Source organism: Corvus hawaiiensis, chromosome 13 (assembly GCF_020740725.1).
Source record: "Corvus hawaiiensis isolate bCorHaw1 chromosome 13, bCorHaw1.pri.cur, whole genome shotgun sequence".
NCBI lineage: Eukaryota > Metazoa > Chordata > Aves > Passeriformes > Corvidae > Corvus > Corvus hawaiiensis.
The window spans coordinates 15,075,991-15,097,509 of record NC_063225.1 but is presented as its reverse complement, the minus strand read 5'-3'; the positions used below and the strand labels follow the sequence as shown (position 1 = coordinate 15,097,509).

Genomic DNA, 21,519 nt, shown 5'->3' with positions numbered 1-21,519 from the left:
TATTTTACCACAGGTACCTGCTTAGGCAGCACACACTACCCTCCTACTAGTTTCCATCCTCAAAAACATCCCCTCCCTCGTATCTTGTGAAAGTGTTACACATATTTTTGTGGTCATTGCTAACCGTATCCCCACCAGTTCATCTCAACTTCAACAACAGCACCTGCTCCTGGTACAGTTTGTAAGGCAGTCCTGGGAATGTAAAAGCTTAAACTACAGCCTCTCACCAAAGTAAAACAAGTCCTATTGAAGTGCACCAGTGGAGCTCAGAAGTACACACAGCTGTGACCAGTTTCACAGCACTGACACAGCTTAGAACAGCAAATTCTAGTCCCACAGCTGCCTGGTGGGTTTGTTTTAAAACCACAGTGGTGATCAAATAGTGGTGCAGACTGCCCAGGAAGGCCATGGAATATCATCCTTGGAGGGGCTCAGAACTCATCTGGACAAGATCCAGGGCAACCCTGTAGTTGACCCTGCTCTGAGTATGGGGCTGGACTAGATGATCTCCAGAGCTCTGATGAGCTCTAGATGATCTGAGCTCACTGTTCTGCAATTATTCTATAAATCAGATTTAGTGAGAACTGCTTTGAGCACAGACTTGGACTAGCTGATCTCTAAGAGTCCCTTCCAACCTTAATTACTCTGTGATTCTACGTAAGTCACATTGCCAGCACATTTCTGAAACCAAATCCAATCATCCAACTGCCGACACAACCTCCATCTCTACACTCTTATACACAGCTTGACATTAGTGTTTTATCACTCAAAGAACATCAGCTGGAGTTATTCCAGTTGGTTTTTCCCTTGGGGAAGGAGAAGAGCACAGTATCAGTATCAAAGAAAGCAAAATGATACTGTATTAGCTTTATATAAGAAGCCTAAATAAATCTTCTGTATCTGACTACAGCTTTTTATTTAAAAAACACAAAACCAAAATGCACACAAGTAGCAGATATGTCCCCCAAGGAATTACCAACATGAATATAGACATCAGTGCAGCAATCAAAGCTTTCAAGCACTTCACCTGAAGACAGACTGCTTCTCACCTTGTCTCTAATCAAGAGAATCACAACCTAGTCACCAAGTGCTGCACCACATAAATTTTAGATCATTATACTCTGAAGATCTGTCAAATGAGAGCTTCAGGATAGGCAACAATATCCCACTAAGACAGAGCTGGGTTGGTTTTCCAAGACACTACTCAGAGCTTCCAAGTATGAACAAATGTTTAAGAGCCTTGCATTACAATTCCAGTTACAGGTGCACAAAAACGGCCTTTGACATCTTCCATCTTGACAATAAAAGAGTAGCCTGCATAGGTTAATTTCTATTTAAAATCAGGAGGGGGTGGGGGGAGGGGAGGTGTTGCTTGTTTTGTTTTTGCTTTTTACAGCCCACATAGCCACAGCAAAACTATACATTCTATAGTTAATTTACCACATTCTTCTAAAATTAAGATTTGAACTGCGGGTGTTCTGAACACACACACTACATTTTGCTTCATAGAAGCAGTTGACAACTACTTTTGAAGTAGCAGGATTAGGGGGTTGGGAACGTGTTTCCCTGACATTTTACCCCTTGAATCTCAGTATGAAGAAATATGTCACTGGGCAGTAAGTGACATGCCTGCCCTGCTTGTAGGTACAAAATTTCTTCCTCTGAATCTCAACTCTCAACCAACCACTCTTAGTAAGAAATTAAAGGAAAAGTGTCCTTCCCTACCCTGAACAACCACACACCCAGATGGCATCCTCCCACCCTCAACTTGGGTAACTGTCAGTTAAGAAGATTCAATTTTAGCAGTCACATGGCTGCTAGAGCATCTCCAGAACACAGTACAACTCTGAGCTCACATTAACTTCACACAATCAGAGAAAGAAAGTCTCAAATCAAGGATACAGAAATACAGGAGTTCAAAGAGAAAGAGATGGTGAATAATGTTAAGTCTTACAGCTCCTTGGAAAAGGGTTAACTTCTTGGGTTAGAAAGTTTTTAGTGACTTTGGATTAAGGAGACAATGGCAACAAACAGTTTGGTTTAAAAAGCACAGTTACAGGGAACACAGCAGGGTTCTGCTTTACTTTCAAATACAGTGCTTGTGAATTGAGAGAGGAAGAGAAACAAGTCCAAGAAGTCACTGGGAGAGTGAATGGGAACTAGAGCAGCACTGCCATACCCCCCTGGCAAGAGATAGACATGTGACTTAGATGGGAGGACAACATAACAAACACCACCACAGCATTCAAAAGGCTTACTCAGCCATCAGAAAGGTAAACATTCCTAAACTTTCTTATCAGGCAAGTGTGGAAAGCGGAAAACATCTCATTTTTTTCTCAGCAAAAAGGACTATCCCCATCCTAATAACATCTAGCTTCCATATTACTTCACCATGAAATGGATTTTCCTATTTTTCAAAAACACCTACCCTGAAAAAGTATCTGTTTAAACAGGTACAGTCTACTACACTTTGAGAGACAGTTGTGAGTAAAGTGTCAATCTCTCCTTGCTTATACGCACATCAGTCTATTCCAGGATTTTCCTGCTGAAAAAACTCTTTCTAAAGCTAATGCACTAATGATTAGTAGGTGTTACAGAAAAAAAAATAGCATGCTGCAATTGTCCTTCCATTTAATCTCAAAACTGAGTAACATAGCTCTGACAGAACTCAAAAATGGGTAATGAGTTGAAGGTGTAGAAAGAAAAAAACGCTAAGGTGTATTAGTAAGTAAAACCAGTATTTAAATTCTGAACAATATAGTGCAGGAGAAGAGATGGAGGAAAAAAGTCCTTTGCTTTTTCATACTAAGTTGTTCCATTGTATTCAACAGCCCACAGACCTGCAGATGAACTCCCACATCCCAAGGAGCATCTTTCTACAGCTCGGTCAACATCATTTTCATCAGTCCTTTACACCCTTTTTGTTTAGTGTCTATGTAATATAAATTAAACTTATCCACTGATACTATGAAAAATCGAAGTGATTGTGAAGGTTCAATTTCCAAGGAGTGGTGCAAAGGGGTGAATGGGGCCTAAGAAAAAGGAAGTCAGTTGTGTGAAACAATTGCCTAAACATAACCAAGGCAAGGCACAGCAGCCAGAGGACTTGGAGCCAAGTCTGCTGTCAGGAGTACATCGAGTATCTCATTAGAACAGCACCTTGAGGCCACTACTTGACAATGCAAAGGGTTAAGGAGCAGCAAAAGCCTAAGGCTTAAGGCTACTTTCATTCTTGGCACAGAGGATCTCCTTCATTTGCAAAGCTACTCTGAACTGAAACAAGGAATCAGCCTGGCATTGATGATGGCTTTCTTGGGATGGAAAAGGAGCAGCCAAGAAGGGAAGCGAGCAAAATAAAAGCAGGACACTACGCAGGTAGGTTATTCATTGACTCCGAATGTAGTCAAAAGACTGCCCATATAACATACCTGCAGACACTTTGATAACCCTTGCTGCTGCTGCTGCTTTCATGGGTAACACAATTGCTTATTCACAGCCAGTTACAGAGTGGGATTTTTTTTTACTCTTAATCCTGGCTATATTATTAAATATTTGCAAAATATGGATATTTTATTCCAGAAGGCAAAAAAAGACTCATTTTTGCCAAAGGAAGATTTACAAGTATATTTTATAGAAAACACATTTTTCTACCCTCCAATTTATTAATATTTTCCTTTTTTTTTTTAAGTGATTCATCCCTTTCTCCTCAGGAGCCAAGGCCACTAACAAGCACAGGAGAAAATAACAGCAGCTCCAGAAGAATCAGCAAGCAAGAAGAACCAGTAAGACATGACCACACTTTTCCCTTCCCTTAAAAGGACATGCAACAGCAACAGGGGTGACCCTGCAACCCAAAACATCTTTTTATTTCAATTGTACCTCTTAAAGAGCAGCAATGAAACCAGCTCCCTCAGGGAGCCAAGACTGAAGAACAGGCACTAAAAGCAGGTCTGAGATACTGCCCAGCACCATCAGCTGCCCTGATCACAATTCTGCTCTTTGATTTACTACCGGCAGCAATCCCACCACTGCCTTTCACTATATACCATTGGTTCACAACCAGACCTCTTCAGAACAGCTGGATACAAACCACTACACAGTAACTTGAGAAAAGCAAGCACTTTCTAAAAACAGCACGTTCTTGGTTTTTTGGGGTTGGATTTTCTTTTGTAGACTGCATCCCTACTTCTACTTCAAATAGCAGAATTCATACAAACCCCAGACTGAAGAATTACCCCAGCCTTTCTCACTCAGTGAGTCAGGAGCCAACACCCAGTCTCCTTCCCTCCCCCCATGAAGAGAGGGAAGAAGAGACACTGGCTACAGTCACTGGAAAAAATGACAGAGCAATTACTGGACAAGAGACCGTACACAGGCTTCAAACTGACCTCTGCAGGTATTCAGATTTACATAACCATCACATCGTTTCAGACAGACATATAGCTAGAATTTCTTTCTTTCCTGTTTGCACATCAAAGTGGAGGAATGGAACAAGGGAATTCACTAACATGCTTAAGAGAAATAACTGTTGACCAGATCAGAACTTCCTAGCAGCAAGTTGCCTTATGCATACCATGCAAAACAGCACACTTCAAAAGCAATTCTTCTCATGAAAATCCATTTGGTAGACTTTCAATTATTTCCACCATTGTAGATGAACCAACACTAAATTTTACATAAAACCCAGTATGCAAATTTAGAAAGCTTTAATCACCTAAAATTACAATCTTTCAGATCAAATAGCTTTAAGGCCTGCCTTTTGCAGTTTCAACTTGACCTTCTACTTCCCCAATTCAGTTTTAAGGTGATAAAAAGCCCAAGTATACCTAAAAACATAGTCCCATCAAAGGGGAAATTAAAGCCACACCTAAAAAGCCAAAGGTTAACCTAAAAAATGGTCACAAAGCTAGTTTTGTATTTACACCAGCAATTAAAAATAAACTCATTTCAGTGGAACAAACTGCCTCACCAACAGCTTTAACCACATGACACTAACTTCTATACCCACAATTTCAAGTATATCAATGATACAGGATTATATTCTTGACCAAAACTGCTTCATGTCCATTCATCACCACTCTGGAATGCACATTTCCAAGTATGCAAGAAAACTATGTGGCCAGAGATGATCAAGGCTATTTTAAGATATGCATTGTGCTTCTACAGAACTGCATCTTCTAGCTACCTGGAATCATATTTAAAAATGGAGTTGGCAAACCCAAAGCACTTAAACAAGAGCAAATTTCTACATTTTTAAAAGTTGTTCTGATTATACTTCACGTTAAAAACTGCAAGAAGGAAAAACTGCAAAACTATAACCTGACACTCCAGTTCGCAACCTGAAAACACACAAGTTTACACAGCCTTTACCTCACTCCTGGATTACCACAGCAGTCCTTGTGCTACAGAAAGCAGCTCTATTGAACTTCAACATTCTGAATGCAATAAATTCTAAGAAAATAACAAAAAGGTTACAGACCAGGGGAAATAACCAGTGTAGAAATTTCAAGTCTTGCCCCATCGTTACCTTATCTCTACGTTTCACATTCTAAAGCAAGTTAAGACTTTAATTGACAAAAAAAAATTCACCTCAAGAGTGACAAAGTTCTAAAAGAAGCAAGGAAGAAGGGTAACAGAAATCCCACTTAACTGTATTTTCCCCCTCTGCAAATATTTGTTCACATTGCTGTGCATTAACTCCAATCTGTTCCACCAAAAAGAAAAGGAAAAATCAATGGCAGAAGGGCTTCCACACTCTTGCCTGATGTGAGTCACACCTTGAGTCTTGAGGGGGAAGGTACACATCACAACAATGTAATTTAATTCCACAGCTAAACAAATTCTTTCAAGAGCAGAACTTCACTTGTACCATGCTCTCGCTCCTCACCACCAGCACCCTAACATTCAGGTGTATATTGGCATCTGAAAGTAAAGGATACAAAAGGCCAATTTTGTGACAACATGGGCCTTGGATAAATCAGCAACACATCTTTAGGATTGCTTATAATGACCTTTTTTTAAGGAACTAAGTTATTACAAGGTGATACAGGAAAAAAAAGTACTTAAAAGCTCTTTTTCCATTCCACCTTTGCTTTACATCTTGCAACTAATACAGTAAACCAAGGATTTTAGCTGCCCAATACTGATAAATTGACCACATTAAGGTTCCACAAGCATGTACCAATTATCAATTTGCACACATTTATCATATTGGTGACATTCTTCCTTGACAATGCACTGTCAGCTTAGCAGTCAGTGCTCCCAAGCCATGTTTATCCTCAAAAGATCAAAGACAACATATGCTTTACCATAACAATAGTGCAGATTACTGATGCACATACTTAACAGACTTAAATATTGAGACCAAATGCAGTGACATTTCACAGAAGTGTAAAGTTTCTGCAGGGTATAGCTTCTCTCTCCAAACTGGAGGGAAGGCTGTTAGCAAAGCATTAGGTATAGAATAGATTATCATCATTATTTCAGATAACCTACAGCCCCACACACCTACATAGAGCACATCATTGCATCTGTAAAATTAAATGCAAATGTCAGTATTACTCTGAAATAATTTTCAAAAGCAGTATTTTAGGTTTTCTTTATTTTTCAGATACAATACAAGCATATTTTCAGTTTGGTTATTCTTTTGCTACTGCTATTAGCACTGGATACACACTTCGTACAAGATGGAATCTGAGCTTCTCATGAAAGAAAGTGATAAGCATCAAAACACACAGAGAATTGTAGTATCCGAAGTTTGCACTTGGACCTCAGCCTAAATAAGGCTGATAGAATGGTAAAGTTAAATTGCAAAGCATTTTTACTTTTTAGGGGGTTCACTTTACATTTGTTCCATAATACATTTTAGAGACACTTCCCTACCACCAAAAAATTTAGTCTACTCCAGTGCAAGTTGAAAGAATATTTAGCCTAAGCTATTTATACCAGTCCAAAAAAACATCATCCAACACAACCAAAAGTAATGCTCTTATTTACTTGAGTGTCCATTACTTTCATAGACTTGTTTTCAGTATTGAGAAGGGGCAGAAGAAAGTTTATACACTCTACAAGCACTCATTAACAACAAAAAAAAAAATTATTGAGGTATTAAAGAATGCTACAAATAAACCCCAGTAAATACTGGCAGAAGTCTGACAGCCATCATGTATGTCTGACAAAGAAAATCTAGACACAGTAGCACTGTAACACCAAAAACTTTCTGTTGGCAGGTTAAACAGAAGGAGATTGTCGTGGCATTTTTAGAATTGCCTTTACAATTAAACTGCTGGTGCTGTCCCTGTCTGTACAGGTCTGAAGAACTATCTTCACTCTCAGCTCTAAGTACCTAATACAGACATCACAAATTATTTTCTATAGCTTTCCATTTGGTACCTTTTAGAAACAGGGAAACAAAAAAATGAATTATGTTCAAGTACAACACTCTTATTTTGCATGGATAAGACACATCAAGTGAAGAATCCCAAACTAATCACTACATCAAGGTGTGTCCATAATTTAATAGTGGATGTCATGGCTTCAATTCAACTTTGAAATAAATCAAAATGCAGTAACTCAAGCAGAGCCAGACCTATGAGAAGCGGCTCTCTCCCTCGGTCATCATCATTTCATCAAGATTAATCCCTGATTGCAAGCCAAGCTATGGTGAAGATGAGAAGCATGTAGACTATTTCAGAAGAGGAACTCTGAACACAAAGACTAAAAATAAAAGTCTACGCATAATTACTGAGAGATGCTGCCCATCAAATCCACCTCTTAGCAAGTATTTCCCATCTGTGGTTAATGGGCAGATGTCTTTTTCGTTTACTCAGCACATTTTTTGAAATGGAAAAGTATGAATGACATTCTAGTTGTTTATCCAACCAGCTGGAGAAGAAACTGGGTAAGCACTTGGTTAACAGCTGAAAAGCCTGTATAATTTTGGTGAATTACCTGTTTATCCTAGATTACAGCTACAGTTCATTCAGTTGTTGTCCCAAAAAACTATCAAGTTACCTGTCAACAAGAATGAGACACTGAGGAAGAAAGCAACTGAGTTATCTACAAACCTGCAAATTCAGCAAGCCATAGTTTTTTCAAAGGAGCGTCTCCTGAAATGAGTACGTAACCACAAGAGTTTAGCTTTAAGACACCCAGACAAATCTGTTTGATGAGTCAGTTCAATGGAAAAACCTATCAGGAGACCATAGCTTGAAGAGAAACCATTCAATCCAGAGTATTCTTTGGAAAGAAAAATCCTAAAGACTAAATAAGCGAGGATAAAAAACAGTGAAAAACTTCATCAGAAAGATGAGACAAAAAAGAGTAGTTCCAGCCAAGATAGCTGTAGTACAATTTTATCATTAAAGCGAGAATTGAACAGCAAAACACAACTTACTGCCAGAATGCTTTCAAAGCTTGACTGATAATGGTCATACCTTCACAGTCATGCAACTTCTAATGATTTGCAAGAGAAAACTAAGTGCAGCTGACAATATCTAAATCTGTACCTCTTGTATCAATGTATTGATTTAGTTGCATCTCTTCTACTCATTTTTGTAGGTTCACCTTCAGAAGTAATTTCTTCTGAAATGAAATCCTCTCAAAGATACTGTAATGTTATCAACACGTGTAAGTTATTCATCCTTTTTGCCTCACTGTGCCATTTAAGTTGATCCGGATTACCACATGTTGAACTGAGCTGTGGAAAACGCTTTCTTCTATGAAAGTTAAGGTGCAACTACAAAGTACATACAAAAATATATACAAAACCCAAATATTTGTGTCCTACCAATCACCATAAGTAGTACAGACTTTATACCCAAAAAAGAAAACACTATGTAACTACACTGTTCAACTAGGTTCCTGCTGTAAAATCACTACTCATTCAATTCTTTTCACTGCATTGTTATAGCAAGAAAAATATATTCCATTCTTCTACAACTTGAAATTTATGTTTTAGTGCATTGTCACTGTATAGTATGTGGTCAAAGAGCAAAGGCAATTTTATGTACACCAGTGCTTATCCTTGAATATACACTACTGCTTCAAGAGATTTTAGGCACAGGTTGTGCATATTTTGCAGTTACTGGAATTGCAGCGAACAGGTGAATACCCGATGTCCCACTCCCCCAAACAAGGGGACAATGATGCCATGCTGTACAACAGAAGCTCAGTCTCAGACTTATATAAAATGCCATACATGATACATATATACAGTATCAATCAGATGTTACCTCTTTGTTTTCCACTTCTCAGCAGAATAGAATAGAGATGCTTAGTTTTTTGATCCTAATGCAGTGAACTCAAACATGCTTAGAATCTGAGGTACAGGCAACCAATAGAATACATTAAATATAAAACATTCCCTGTTAACAAAGACTAAATTGTGAATTGCTAAACTTGCCATTCATAGGTAATGGGCTATTGTGCTTCTTATGTGGAGTCTTACTTGGATTAGACATCTACTTCCCCCAAACACCCAGCATCTTATTTTCACTGAGAATACAGATTCTGTATTTTGGGGAAGAAAAAAACCAATTTATCCTTCTAGCAGTCTCACCAGGCTACTGGCATTAAAGGTTTTATTCTTCTGTATTTATTTCTCCTCTCCCCATGATCTCTGCAATTCAGGCACTACTTGATCTAACAGTTATTAATAAAACTAAATAAAAGTAAAGATAGTAAACAAAAAATCAAGTCATCTTAATCTTTATTCGTGTTCTATCCCTGTGTCAAATACTGAAGAAGGTTCCACCATAGTTCCCATGTATGATACCCATTAAGCGTCAGACACTACATGGAAACATTTGTCAAATTTTTGTTATTCTTCACACCAATTTGAGAAAAGACATTAGAGCTCAAACTATAGAATATATGCTACGCTGCAGTAAACTGCTTTCCACTGTATTCGTCATCAATAAAGGACCATTGTTTTTTAATCCCTTCCCTCCCCTGCTCTGCCCGGTCACACACACTTTCTTCTCCCTAATCCACCCACTCTTTAAAGCCACCACATAAACTTTTTAAGGCAGCTTGTTTGCAGCAGCTCTGAATAAACCACACAAACCGAATCTGTCTCAAACACACGACTGTTTTTGATGTGAAAATTAACACAAACAGTTTAAATGGAAACAAGTCAACAATTGGGCCCAAATAAGAACTGTATGTGTAGTTAGCAGGGAAGAAGTGTTGTTATAGAAAATGGGGGCTAAAAGCATGGAATGAGAGCTGGCTTTGTTCACAGGCAGTAGCCTAAGTGCCTATCAGTCAGCAAAAGCATTTTTAAAACAGCTGCATCAAAGCTTTCTGCAAGTTAGTCAGCATGTGACAGGCCAGCACATTACAACAGTGCCACAGCAATCTCTGCATAATAGGAGTGCTCTGAGTGACCTGAAAGGTCAGTGTTTTCAAGCATTCCAGTAATCTGTAAATTGCCTTGGCTTATCGCATGGAAGCAACATAATTACATTGCTAGAAGGGTCAGGACAGTAAAGACAGATTTTAGGTATTATGTTTTGGTCAGCTACATACTAACCTCTACACTGTAAGCATATCCAGGAAACTCAGAATAATGTACGAATTTAAAAAAGGAATACTAAAACATCAAAGTCTGCTCTTCTGATAGAGGGAAAACTATTAACAAAGTTTTGTAACACCATCTATAGTAGTTTATGAAGTAGAAATATATTTGAGGGAGTTTTTTTCTTAAAAAGTGCTCCAAAATGTTTAAAGTTACTTCCTATAAAACTGATTTTTAAATACAGCAAGACTGCAACTACTATTGAGTAAATTAAAGGTCCTGTTCTGGAAGATAAAGGGTGGAGCAAGCAAAACACAATTTTCATAGTAAGGGTTTAGTTCCAGTTGAAAACCAGTACTTTATATCAGAGAAAAGAAAAATTGTTATCAGCTCTAAGCATCCCAAGCAATTTACTCATAACCAAGCAAGGCCAGTCACTGACTTTAACAACAGATTTTTCTAGAAACAGAAAAGCAAAATTAGATCCACCAGTCAATCCACCTCACAAGATTAAAAATATAACATTTAGTTGCCAACTGCCTAATCACAAACAGTCACAACTATTTCAACCCACTATTTGATTTACATGTTTCTGTTGTGTCCCAAAGCACAGAATGCAGCTCCCCAAGCCGACCCAACACTCACAACACAGGAGCTGTACTGGCAGCACCTCAGTTCCCTTCATCCTATCCCATGTAGCCCTTTTGCTGCACACCACCAGCACTGTCTGCTTCCACTGCCACCACACCACGAACAAATCTACTTCTACTACTTCTCCAGAGGTGAATTCAAGCATTTATCATTCACACGGGAGGGAGTAAAACCAAGTACAAAGAACAAGGCAAAAATTCTCAATGTTAATTCAATCATAGAGAAGAAAGAAAAAAGCCTATGCAATATTTCTCTGACTGCTTGCTTTTGTTTAAAGTACTTTTAAAGCACGGTTGGTTGATTTTAAATGGAGATAATAAATGCAGTCAGAAGTTCAGGCTAGCAAAATGCACGCTGCAGGGACATGACATTTATGTTTAAAAGGCATCCCTGCCTGTTTAAACTACAATGCTAGCACAGCTTCAAGTGCAGGACATAAATCTCACATTATTGTAAACCAAACTAAGTTTACAGCCAAAAAGACAATCCTACTATTATCAATAATGCAACTGATTTAGAAGGTGCCCTCATCATGCAGGAAGGAAAAAAAAAACCCACTACCACCGGTCATTCTAAAGGAGAAACAATCTCAGTAACTCCCACCCACTGGCTTCTTGCTATTGCTTACACACCTTCCCAAGATAGAGACATTTACTGACTGCAAATAAACACAACAAGTAAGAAAACCTTTTATGTTAGCATTCATATTCAAACAATTTAAGTGACAAATCCCCTCATGTGAAACTCGGCACTTTCCTGGGCAGTTCTAGGGTGGATTTACCATTGAACTACCAACAATAAACAAACCACAATAAACTACATGAGCACTGGGAAAAAATAACCCCACAGAGTGCTTCTACAGCACTGTATCTGATTCCAATGAAACATGTTCTTCGTTCAAGCCATCAACATTGTTTTCTATAAACCTGTATACCTTTCTCGTACTTCCTAGTAAATGCTTCCCGCTTTAGGAATATGAATCCAGTCTACATTATCCATAGAGAGCAAGACCCAATCAAAATGCAAGTGCATTTAATTCTCTCATGGAGCATTCCCTCCAGGAATTCCCATTATTACATAGTTGGGTTATTAACAGAGAGGTTTAATCCTGTGTGCAATGACCAATCACTTTCCACAACTTAATTTCAATTTTGAAGGAAACACAAGTTCTTTTGTCAGAAAGCCATGCCTTCAAGCTTGGCTTCAAGATCTTGATACCCACTGGAAAAATTATTTCAGGAAGTCCAGGTTTACAGGGAAAGCCTGTACTCCTGTCACCTAACACTGTGCTGAGAAACTAATTCACGTGGAGGCATTCATGGGCAAAGGAACATTTTTTCCGAGTAACATGTAGGAACAACATTGGGTCAAGTGACATTAAAAAGTTTTTAAACAAACATCCTGTGATGAGAGGGTTAACATGATCTGGCCTTCTCCCAGATTTAATTCTGGGGAAGCCAGTCATCCAAAATGAACATGAATTACGTATTTATTACAAGTCTTGGAATTTGTTCAGATAAACAATAATTGGCAGAGTTAGCCCCAGGTACTATCCTGATTCCATGCAAATTACAACTAACTAATTAATTGATACCACATTGTCAAGTAGCACCTCAAAGTCACTGCCAGAGTTTTACAGTTACAGTCATTCCAATTGTTACTTTCTATTAAAACCAATGAATCTTTAGATTACATAATTTATGCCTATTATATTTTCAATGAAGCTGAAAGCACCTGTGTACATATTCTTCACTTTGGTATTTTTATTTTTTTAAAAAACTTTTAAATATGTTTTTATATACCTTTTTATAGCAACACGTGCCAGCTCAGTCCTTTGTCAAAGTCAAGCCACGACTGCTGTAATTTAAGTAATAGAAAACCTAACATCATTGTTCAAATTTCACAATCTGTCCAGTTTCATTATGCTACTGCTTCTAGTTATAATTTAAGGTTATTACTTCCTTTTAATTAACTTGAAAAATCGAGTAGTGTCTCTTCAGCCACAAGTTACTTCTTAGTAATTTTTGTGTTATTGAATTCATGGTGAATATAACTAAGTCATTAATGCTGCTGCAAAAGCACCACATCTGTCTAAAGAAAGAGACCCAAGAAAGTTTGTAGGAAAAGGCAGTGGATGTTATTTCAGCCAAACGAACTCACCTCACAGAGCCATGTCCAAAAGCCTGACCATATGTTCTGAAGTGTATTAACAAGTCTCTACACACCTTGCTCATACTATGTCCCATCTGCATGCATCCTAAGAAACAGTCACCAGCCCAGAGTGTAAATAGCTGGAACGGGTCCATTTAATATTTACAAGAAAAATTTTAAGCTGAATACAGAGAAGGGGACCATCTGTTAAAATGATTGCTGACCCAGTGGGGCAGAGGGGAAGACACTGTTACTGGACCCCATTCAAACTAGGCAAGGAACCGCCTATACAATCCCAAAGGATCACAAGTTGAAAACTAATTACTGCCTTTTCAGGAGGGGTGGGGAAATATCTTATAATGAAGTTCCTAAGAAGAAGTCAAATGTAAAAGCCAGTTGCGAGGAAGACACAAGGCTGCTCTACAGGGCAGTACTTACTGCGAAAAGCCTTGGGAACTATAAATCACACAAACTGCCTACTTTTGCTCAATTTCTATTTTCAGCATTTCAGTACTTTGTATATGTGGGGGTGGGGAGACAAAGAGGCCATCAGAGCCATACCAAGTTCTGTTGTTGCTTTCTCTGCTATGGCAAGTTAACCACACACCTTATGATGAGTTATGTAGGCCAAAAAGGTCACATTTGCCCACTTCTCCTAAGAATGTGAACTTCAACGCAGCACTCCCTACTGCTATCATCTTACTGAATTTAGGCTGCCCTCCCCCACCGCAAAAGAGAAGAACATCTGTTTATAATGGATTAGGAAACAAAAATCCTATTAGAGATTACCAAATACTCCTGAGAAAATAAATACTTTTTTAACATACAGCCAATATTTAAATTTTTAACACCAACAATACAGTTAATTTTTCCAAGTGTCTAAATAAATCCTGATGTGCAAATGCAGGAAAGACCTCTAAAGAACTACTGAGGATCCTAGAGTCACGAATAGCAAACGTAAGCCAAGTGCCCAGGCCTGCACACGCTGGGGCAGTTCTCCAACCCTGCAGTAGCCCATCTACAAAACCCAAACAGTCCACGGAGCTTGGGGCTTAAGGAGCTAAGAGCACACCACAGCAGGAAAATCCCATGGATAACCAAGCAGACACCATTGTCCCTGGACAAGTCACCACACTTATGGCCTCAGCAGCACTTGTTACTCTGCAGCCTCCAAGGGATCCATACGGGACCTTAAATATTCAGGTGAATGTGTCCCTCCATTTTCTCAGATCCTTCACTCAAGCACGTCACAGCCCCTTGAAACAAGGGCACCCCCACTATTTATGACTGTACAGCACATATTTGAATAATCTGTCCCTAAAATAGCATAATTATAAGACAAGACAATGTTTTCATTTCAGGACTTTTTGGACTCAGCATAAATACACTGCACAGAATCATGGAATTCATTTTAAGACTTCCCTACGGCTGTTTGCTTAATCAGTACATTCAGTGAAGAAGTCATTAGCAATATATTTGCCGGAGAAAACACTGGGCATAGTTTGATATTAATTTCTCTTGTATTTATACCATGATAACAAGGAAATACTTGTGGGGATATAAATGACCAATGTCTTTCTTAACCCATAAGAAAAACAATAAAAGCATTTGTTTCAAATACCATCCCTTAACTCAAACTGACACTTAGAACTTGACAGTGTTACATGCCAAATATTGGGACTATTAATTTTGACATGGACATGTACATGGCTTTAATCCCCACACTGTGACTAATCAGATTTTCCCCCGCCACTCCAGTGTGTACACAAGACATGGCCTTTCCTCTGGGTATAGAGGATAGGAGAAGAAAACAGAAGAGAGGATCCTATTTCACACTGAAAGCTTATTGGCAAACAAAATGGGTGAACACTTCAGCCCTTGATGAGAACTTCAACTTTGATACATAGCTTTTGAACAAGTGCTTTGACCTGAGATAGACAATACTTTTGCATAGCACTTCATGTAACAAACCCAACATATTTAGCACAATTCAGAGTGTGAGTAGTTGACTAGTTACAGTTCTGTTTCCAATTCAGTACCTTATGCTGAATACTTAAAACCAAGTATTTTCACGAGTACCCAGAAGATTTTGACAATGAAGATACATTGCAGTGTCAACACAGACATATATTCAAGCTCAATAACCACTCTTGACTTCAAGCACAAATTCAAAATACTATGTTTTGAGCTTTTTTTCCCACAGATAGAACCCCAGTATCTATTCTCATAGAAACTGAATAGTAGCACAATGTGCATGTTAGAATACCTATGACGTACAATAACCCATTTCTAGATGTCTTCCTTGACACAAAGATTAGCTAGCTGATCAGTGATAAGGTCTTAATTGATTTTCCACTCTATAAAGGTGGAGCCAGTTGCCAGGCACAGTCAGATTTCAAGTTCTGTTTACATTTCAGTAATCTTTATGCTGCACGTTGAACCAGAAGCAAACTCCAGAATACACTTCATAATGACCTACGGAGTGTGGAGCTTGCAGCTCTTCTCACATTGCAGCCAAAGTCATACTGAAAAATGCACCTGAAGTATCATCTGGTAGTTGAAGTTGCTGATAGTCCTAACTGGAACAATTTGAATGAATTCAAGAAAATCCAAGCCCAAAATACAAGTTATTGATATAAATTATTCTTTGAAAAATACCTACTGGAACGTTAAAATTAGTATTTCCTAAGGTCCAAATACAACTTATGGAAATGCTATGACAATTAAATGTAGTATTTTAAAGGCTTTTTTTTTCCATATAGGAGGTAGATTCTTAGGTTAAACTGAATTCTCAGTTACTTTCCCATATACATTTTCTATGTATTTCTTTGTTGTTACAATTGAAAAATCTCACAAAGACCCAAAGAAGAACTGATCTAACTTTACAGTGCTCATATACAGACTTAGATGGGAAAAACAAAATACTGCTCCAAACTTAGCTATCTCACACATTGCACTAAAAGCACTATAAAAACATCTGCACATATATGCTCTACAAGAAACAAATCCATTGCTGTTTCCAAGCAAGATTTTTGGGTACAATGCTAACCCACACTTACGAAAACCATAGGTCATTCCCTCTAAAACAGAAAATCAAGGAGACCTTGCAATCAGCATGTCTTGAACCATTAACACAGTCATGTTCTCAGATCCTGATTCAAGGGATAATTAACAGATACATGCCTGGAGCTAGAAAGCCAGTTAGAATAACCAAAATTCAATTAGTTACAGGACTGAGGTGAAAGACTGAAATAGTCTTCATGAATGTATTTAAAAATAGAAGGAAGTCTCAAGAACTCAGGTTCAGCATTCAAAAAGGCTCAGGGATTCAATAAGTCCTGTCCCCACATTTACACTTTAAAAGCTTTTCAGGGTGGTTTGTTTATTTGTTTGGCTGGTTTTTTACCAATGTGGACTATATTTCGCTCTCCAACTTAAAAGCAGAAAGAAAGTTTACATCCCATTACTAAGGCCCTGACATAGTCATTCCCATACCAGCCACCAGTACTGTTCAGAAAGACATCAGAAGAGATTAGGCCCCTTACATTTTGCAGTAACAGCCACAACCAGATTAAACTGCAAGCAAGACTTCATTTCTCCTCCATTTTCTATTGTATATTACCAACAGCTACAACAAGCCTATAATACCTTAATAAAACCACATTCTTTTACAGCATAGCAGGGAAAAAGCTAAGTAATCAAAACTGAAGGGCAGTGAAACTGTTTATTAAAGACTGTTGATAATAGGGCATAACACAATCAATCACAGCAGCCAAGATTCTCTCACATACAAATAAAAATTATTCAGGTAATCAAAAATAATTTTTTTTTCTTTTTTTTTTAAGGTTTTGTCTGGTCAAGCGTGCCAAGGCAACTGTAGATATGGACATAAAGCTCAAAAGTATATTAAGTAACTATTAAGAGGAAACCATTCACAGAGGCTTTTTTAAAGCATTACAACCCCAAAAAACCAGAAACCAGATACCATGTCCAAAGGGGCAACTAAAGGAAAAAATATCTGAAATGTGAACACAGAAATCCCACAATATTCTAGGATTTCCAAAATACTTTTTAATCTCCTTATCTACAACTATTAAAACTACACAGAGAGTGGCCCAGGAACTAATGGCTGAAGTACAATTAACACTATCCATCTACTGAAAGCATCTCTGTTTTGACAAGGAAACTCATATGAATTGTATGCACCAGAGTCTAGCCTCTAAAGACATTTCAAGATAAAAAGATAAGAAATAATTTTGATAAAAAGCTATCACAGACTAAGAATTTACACTGACAGTCACAGGACTTAAAAAACGAGTTTTTTCCCTCAGAAAGATACGCTATTTCAAACACATAACTTCCATAAATCTGAAAGCATACCACTGGAGAGTTAAACCCCAGTGAGACTATATTTTGCAACATTCTTAAATTAACATACCTTTCAGTATAATTAGTTTGGCTGATACTGTATACATGTATGCAAGCTCCAAGGGCCAATGTGATATGACCACGAGCAGGAGGAGTTTCAAATAACTGCTATGGCAAGATAAAACTTTCAATTAACACCAGTCTGTACACCAGTCTACAGCCGAAACAGATACACTTTCTGTACACTTCTGCAACTTTAAATACACTTCCATATCTAAAAATAGAAAAAACTTTCAAAACAGTATATGCATGTGTGGAAGGCAGTACTTGTCCACAGCCTCACAAAATAGCTCTATTTTAAGAGATCATTTTGAACTAGAAATGAGAATTTTGTACCCCAATTTCAAACCAAAAAAAATCTGCAAAATTTAAGTTGATGCATTTTCTCACAATGCCTCACATAGCGGAACTCTAACAAAATAGTATTCAAGACAATATTTATCTTCAACTCCTATTTGTTGTTAATATAAGTGCATTTGAAAAGGGCTAGAAAGTATGTTTTATCTATCTCCATAGCTAGGTAATACCACCAGTGCGAAATACTACCCAAAATAAGTTACTCTTCCAACAACAAACATTTATTGTTGAAATGTGTTTGTGTATATGTTCAAATGTAATACAATACCCCCAAATGTGGTATTAGAAAGAGGCATGAAACTCAGTAGTCAACACTGGCTTTAAAGTTTTTAAAACTCCACTCTGGAAGCTGAAGTTGCCTTTAACACACCTCGAAAGTTAAGACTTCAGAGTTGGCAAAATCGCCAGCTAAGAGTATCTCAGAACTAAGTTTGTTCGTTACTTAGTATCTCAAGTACCGAAGTTTTTCGGTAGAGTAAGGTGTACATTTTACTTCACCCTGTAGAATACCACTTCTGAGTAAGTGCATACCAGCAAGTGACATCAGACCGAAACCACATAGTTTCACTCGAAGGCAAACACCACTAAGCTGAGCTCTGGCAACACCAGCTAACACACGACAGGAACTTGTCGCACTGAAGCCAGAGCAACTACTCAGGCGCCACAAGCTAAAAATTAGTTCGAAATTCAAATTTAAACTAGTTTCAAAGCAAACCTTTAATTTTACGCGAAGGAGAAATAACCTGTTGAGCGTTCCTAACTCCACCTCTCCCCCCGGGGCCGCTCAGCATTACTCACCGCCGCGCAGTGCCGGGGGAGGTCAGAGTACACACCCGGCAACGTGCACCTGCACCGGCAACACCTACGGATCAGGTGGAGGACCGGCACAAGTTTCTGACGGATTAATGCCGCCCCAAAGCTGTTTACCGTATGTCAGCAACAATCATCCCCGACTGATTCAGCGGCCACAGAAAAAATCCTGCAGTACTGGACTCTCCCGGTTGAGCCTTTCCTAATTGCTACCCGGCTCCAGCCTGGAACAAAAGGGCACGGCCAGCGCACCGGCGCGAGCGCGGGGGCTTCTCCAGGGGGCAGGGCCCGGCTACCGCAGCCATCCCACCGCCGGGGCCCGGGTCCAACAGGTGGGCGGCCGGGGCGGGGACGGCCGGCGGGGCAGCAGCCCGGGCCGGGGGGGGGGTGCGGGCCACCTGCGCGCCCCTCCCGGCAGGCGGGAGGGAAGCTCCGCAGGGAAGACGGCCGGGAGGCTCCGGCCCACCTCGCCCACCTCCTCGGTCCGCACTAGCCCTTGCCCTCAGGACGGGCGGGGATAAAGCCGCAGCCGCCGCGGTACGGACTCGGCGGGGCAATGGGAAAACCGCGCCGGGGGTACCGCGGGATGGGAGCGGGCAGGGAATACGGCCGTCCTGGGGCCGAGCCTTACCTTCGTGGAAGCCGCCGCGGCCCTGGCAGACATTTTGTTTCCTTCTCTCCCCCGGAGCCGGGCGAGCGTGTGCGCGCCTGCAGCTCCTCAGGCCGGGGGAGAGAAACTTAGCGCCGCCGCCCGCACCTCACGCAGCCGCCCGAATAAACATCCCAGGGCGCGGGGGGGAGGAGGAAGAGGAGGACGGCTGGGAAGGGGCGGGGACGGGGGAGGAGGGAGAAAGGAAGAAAGAGGAAGGGGAGCGGAGGCTCAAGTTTGATAAAAGTGCAGTCTCTTTCCCGCAGCGCCTGGCGCGCCGGGCTCCGCCGCCGGGGCGCGGGAGCGGCCGCGCTGCCCCCGGGCCCGCCCGCTCAGCGGCCGCGCCGCCCGCCTGCCTCGTGCCTCTCCCCCCTCGCAGCCACCGACATGTCCGACTGCCGGCACGGCCCATCCCGCCGCGGGGGGACTGCCCGCCCCGCCGCCGCCTGCCCCCACTTTGCCGCAGGACCTGGACCCCCCCCGGCGGCGGAGCGACGGCGACGGAGCGGCCGGTCCCTGCCCCGAGGGCTCCGCCGGGCGCGGCGCGGTGAGGGGCCACCCGCGGGCCTCGCTCGCCGCCGGGCTCCCCCGCGCCATGGTCGGGGCGGCGGGGGCCGAGCACGGCCGGGCCGGCGCAGCCTATGGGAGCGCGGGGGGGCGTTTGAACGCGGGGAGCGGAGCAGGCCGGGACCGCCGCTGGCACCGGGACCGCCCCGAGCGCTGCGGGGGCTGCGGGAGCTCGGCAGGGCCCGTGTCTGCGCTCTCCGTGGCGCTCGGTCCTGCAGCGCCCACGGCGAAGGAATTCTCGCCCCCCTGGAGCCGGCCGCAGAACTGGGATGTCAATCAGCGCGGGCTCAAACCTGCTTTTGCGTTTGCCCATTGTTTGAAGGGGCGGGACATCAGTTTTCGAGTTCCTTAATTGTACATTTTGTTCTTGAGATAAAAGCATAAAGACACAAAAAGAAAACAACTTGGGAGACTTGCTTTGCTTTAAGGTGGTGACTCCACAGCCTTAGCATTTCCTATAGCACCATGAACTGCTGCCTGTGGCTTTGAAAAATAAACTTTTCCCAGTATTTTAGACAAAGCGTTTTTAGTGTCTTTTACAAAGTAAGTATTTACTTAAGCACTAAGAGAAATATTGCAATTTTTTTTTCCATTTAAAAGGACAGGCTTTTTAAAGACGTTATTTTACTTTTGGGCGTTAGATGCCCAACCCATGCACGATGAGGCGATCTCAAAATGCAGCTGGAGTTCTGACTTGACGCTCATGCCACAGAAAGCTGAGCACACTCCCAAATTTTGTAGGACCAAGTCATAAGTTAACAAAATGACTTCCAGAAACATCACCCATTAAAGTGCTACAAACATCAGTGAAAGATGGCACGCACTGTTTATTAGCCACATCACTATGGTCCCTAGTTTATGTTGCTGATTAATTTACTCATTACAATGAGATTAGAGCCCAAGTGCCATGACTAATCAGGTACATAAGGTTCCAGTGAAATGAAAGTAGGTGAGAAAAAATCCCAGACCCAAATGAGTACTCCGCACTCACTTTGCAAACATTTCATGAGATATACATGACAATAAAAGCCATGGTATCAGGGCCGTGATTTTCTTGCAGTTATTTATGCGCTATTTATGTGCTACCAGCTGCTTTTGTGCTCCATGCAATCTTCAGAAGTACTTAAATTCTTAATAAGAGGATTCAACGATCCAAATCACTCTTCTACCAAGAAACGCCCTACCCAAAGCTACTGTATGAGTTTTACGTTTGTTCTCCTTTGAAAACAAACAAATTCATATTCCAGGAAATAGCTGAAGCAAATTCCCAAGGCAGCAGTCCGAAATCAGGGGGAAGGGCCAACTCCTCCACCATGGTGCAGAGAGTGCGGCACTGTAGGGCAGGGAAAGCCCACCGGGACCTCTCCATAGCACACACTGGGGCAGC

At 40.8% G+C, this 21,519-nt stretch overlaps 1 protein-coding gene across 12 annotated transcripts in view; it reads right to left on the bottom strand.

The window, feature by feature from the left end:
• TJP1 (tight junction protein 1) overlaps window positions 1-21,519 on the bottom strand; it is a 190,226-nt gene that overhangs the window by 48,053 nt on the left and 120,654 nt on the right. Inside the window, exon 1 of one of the 12 annotated variants that reach the window (XM_048318280.1) lies at window positions 19,548-19,861. The exons of the other annotated variants lie outside the window; for them this stretch is intronic. Within the exon in view, the coding sequence (XP_048174237.1) occupies window positions 19,548-19,580 (33 nt within the window). The 5' untranslated portion in view covers window positions 19,581-19,861. Of the gene's footprint in view, window positions 1-19,547; window positions 19,862-21,519 lie in introns of those variants that run through there. 12 annotated transcript variants of the gene reach the window in all.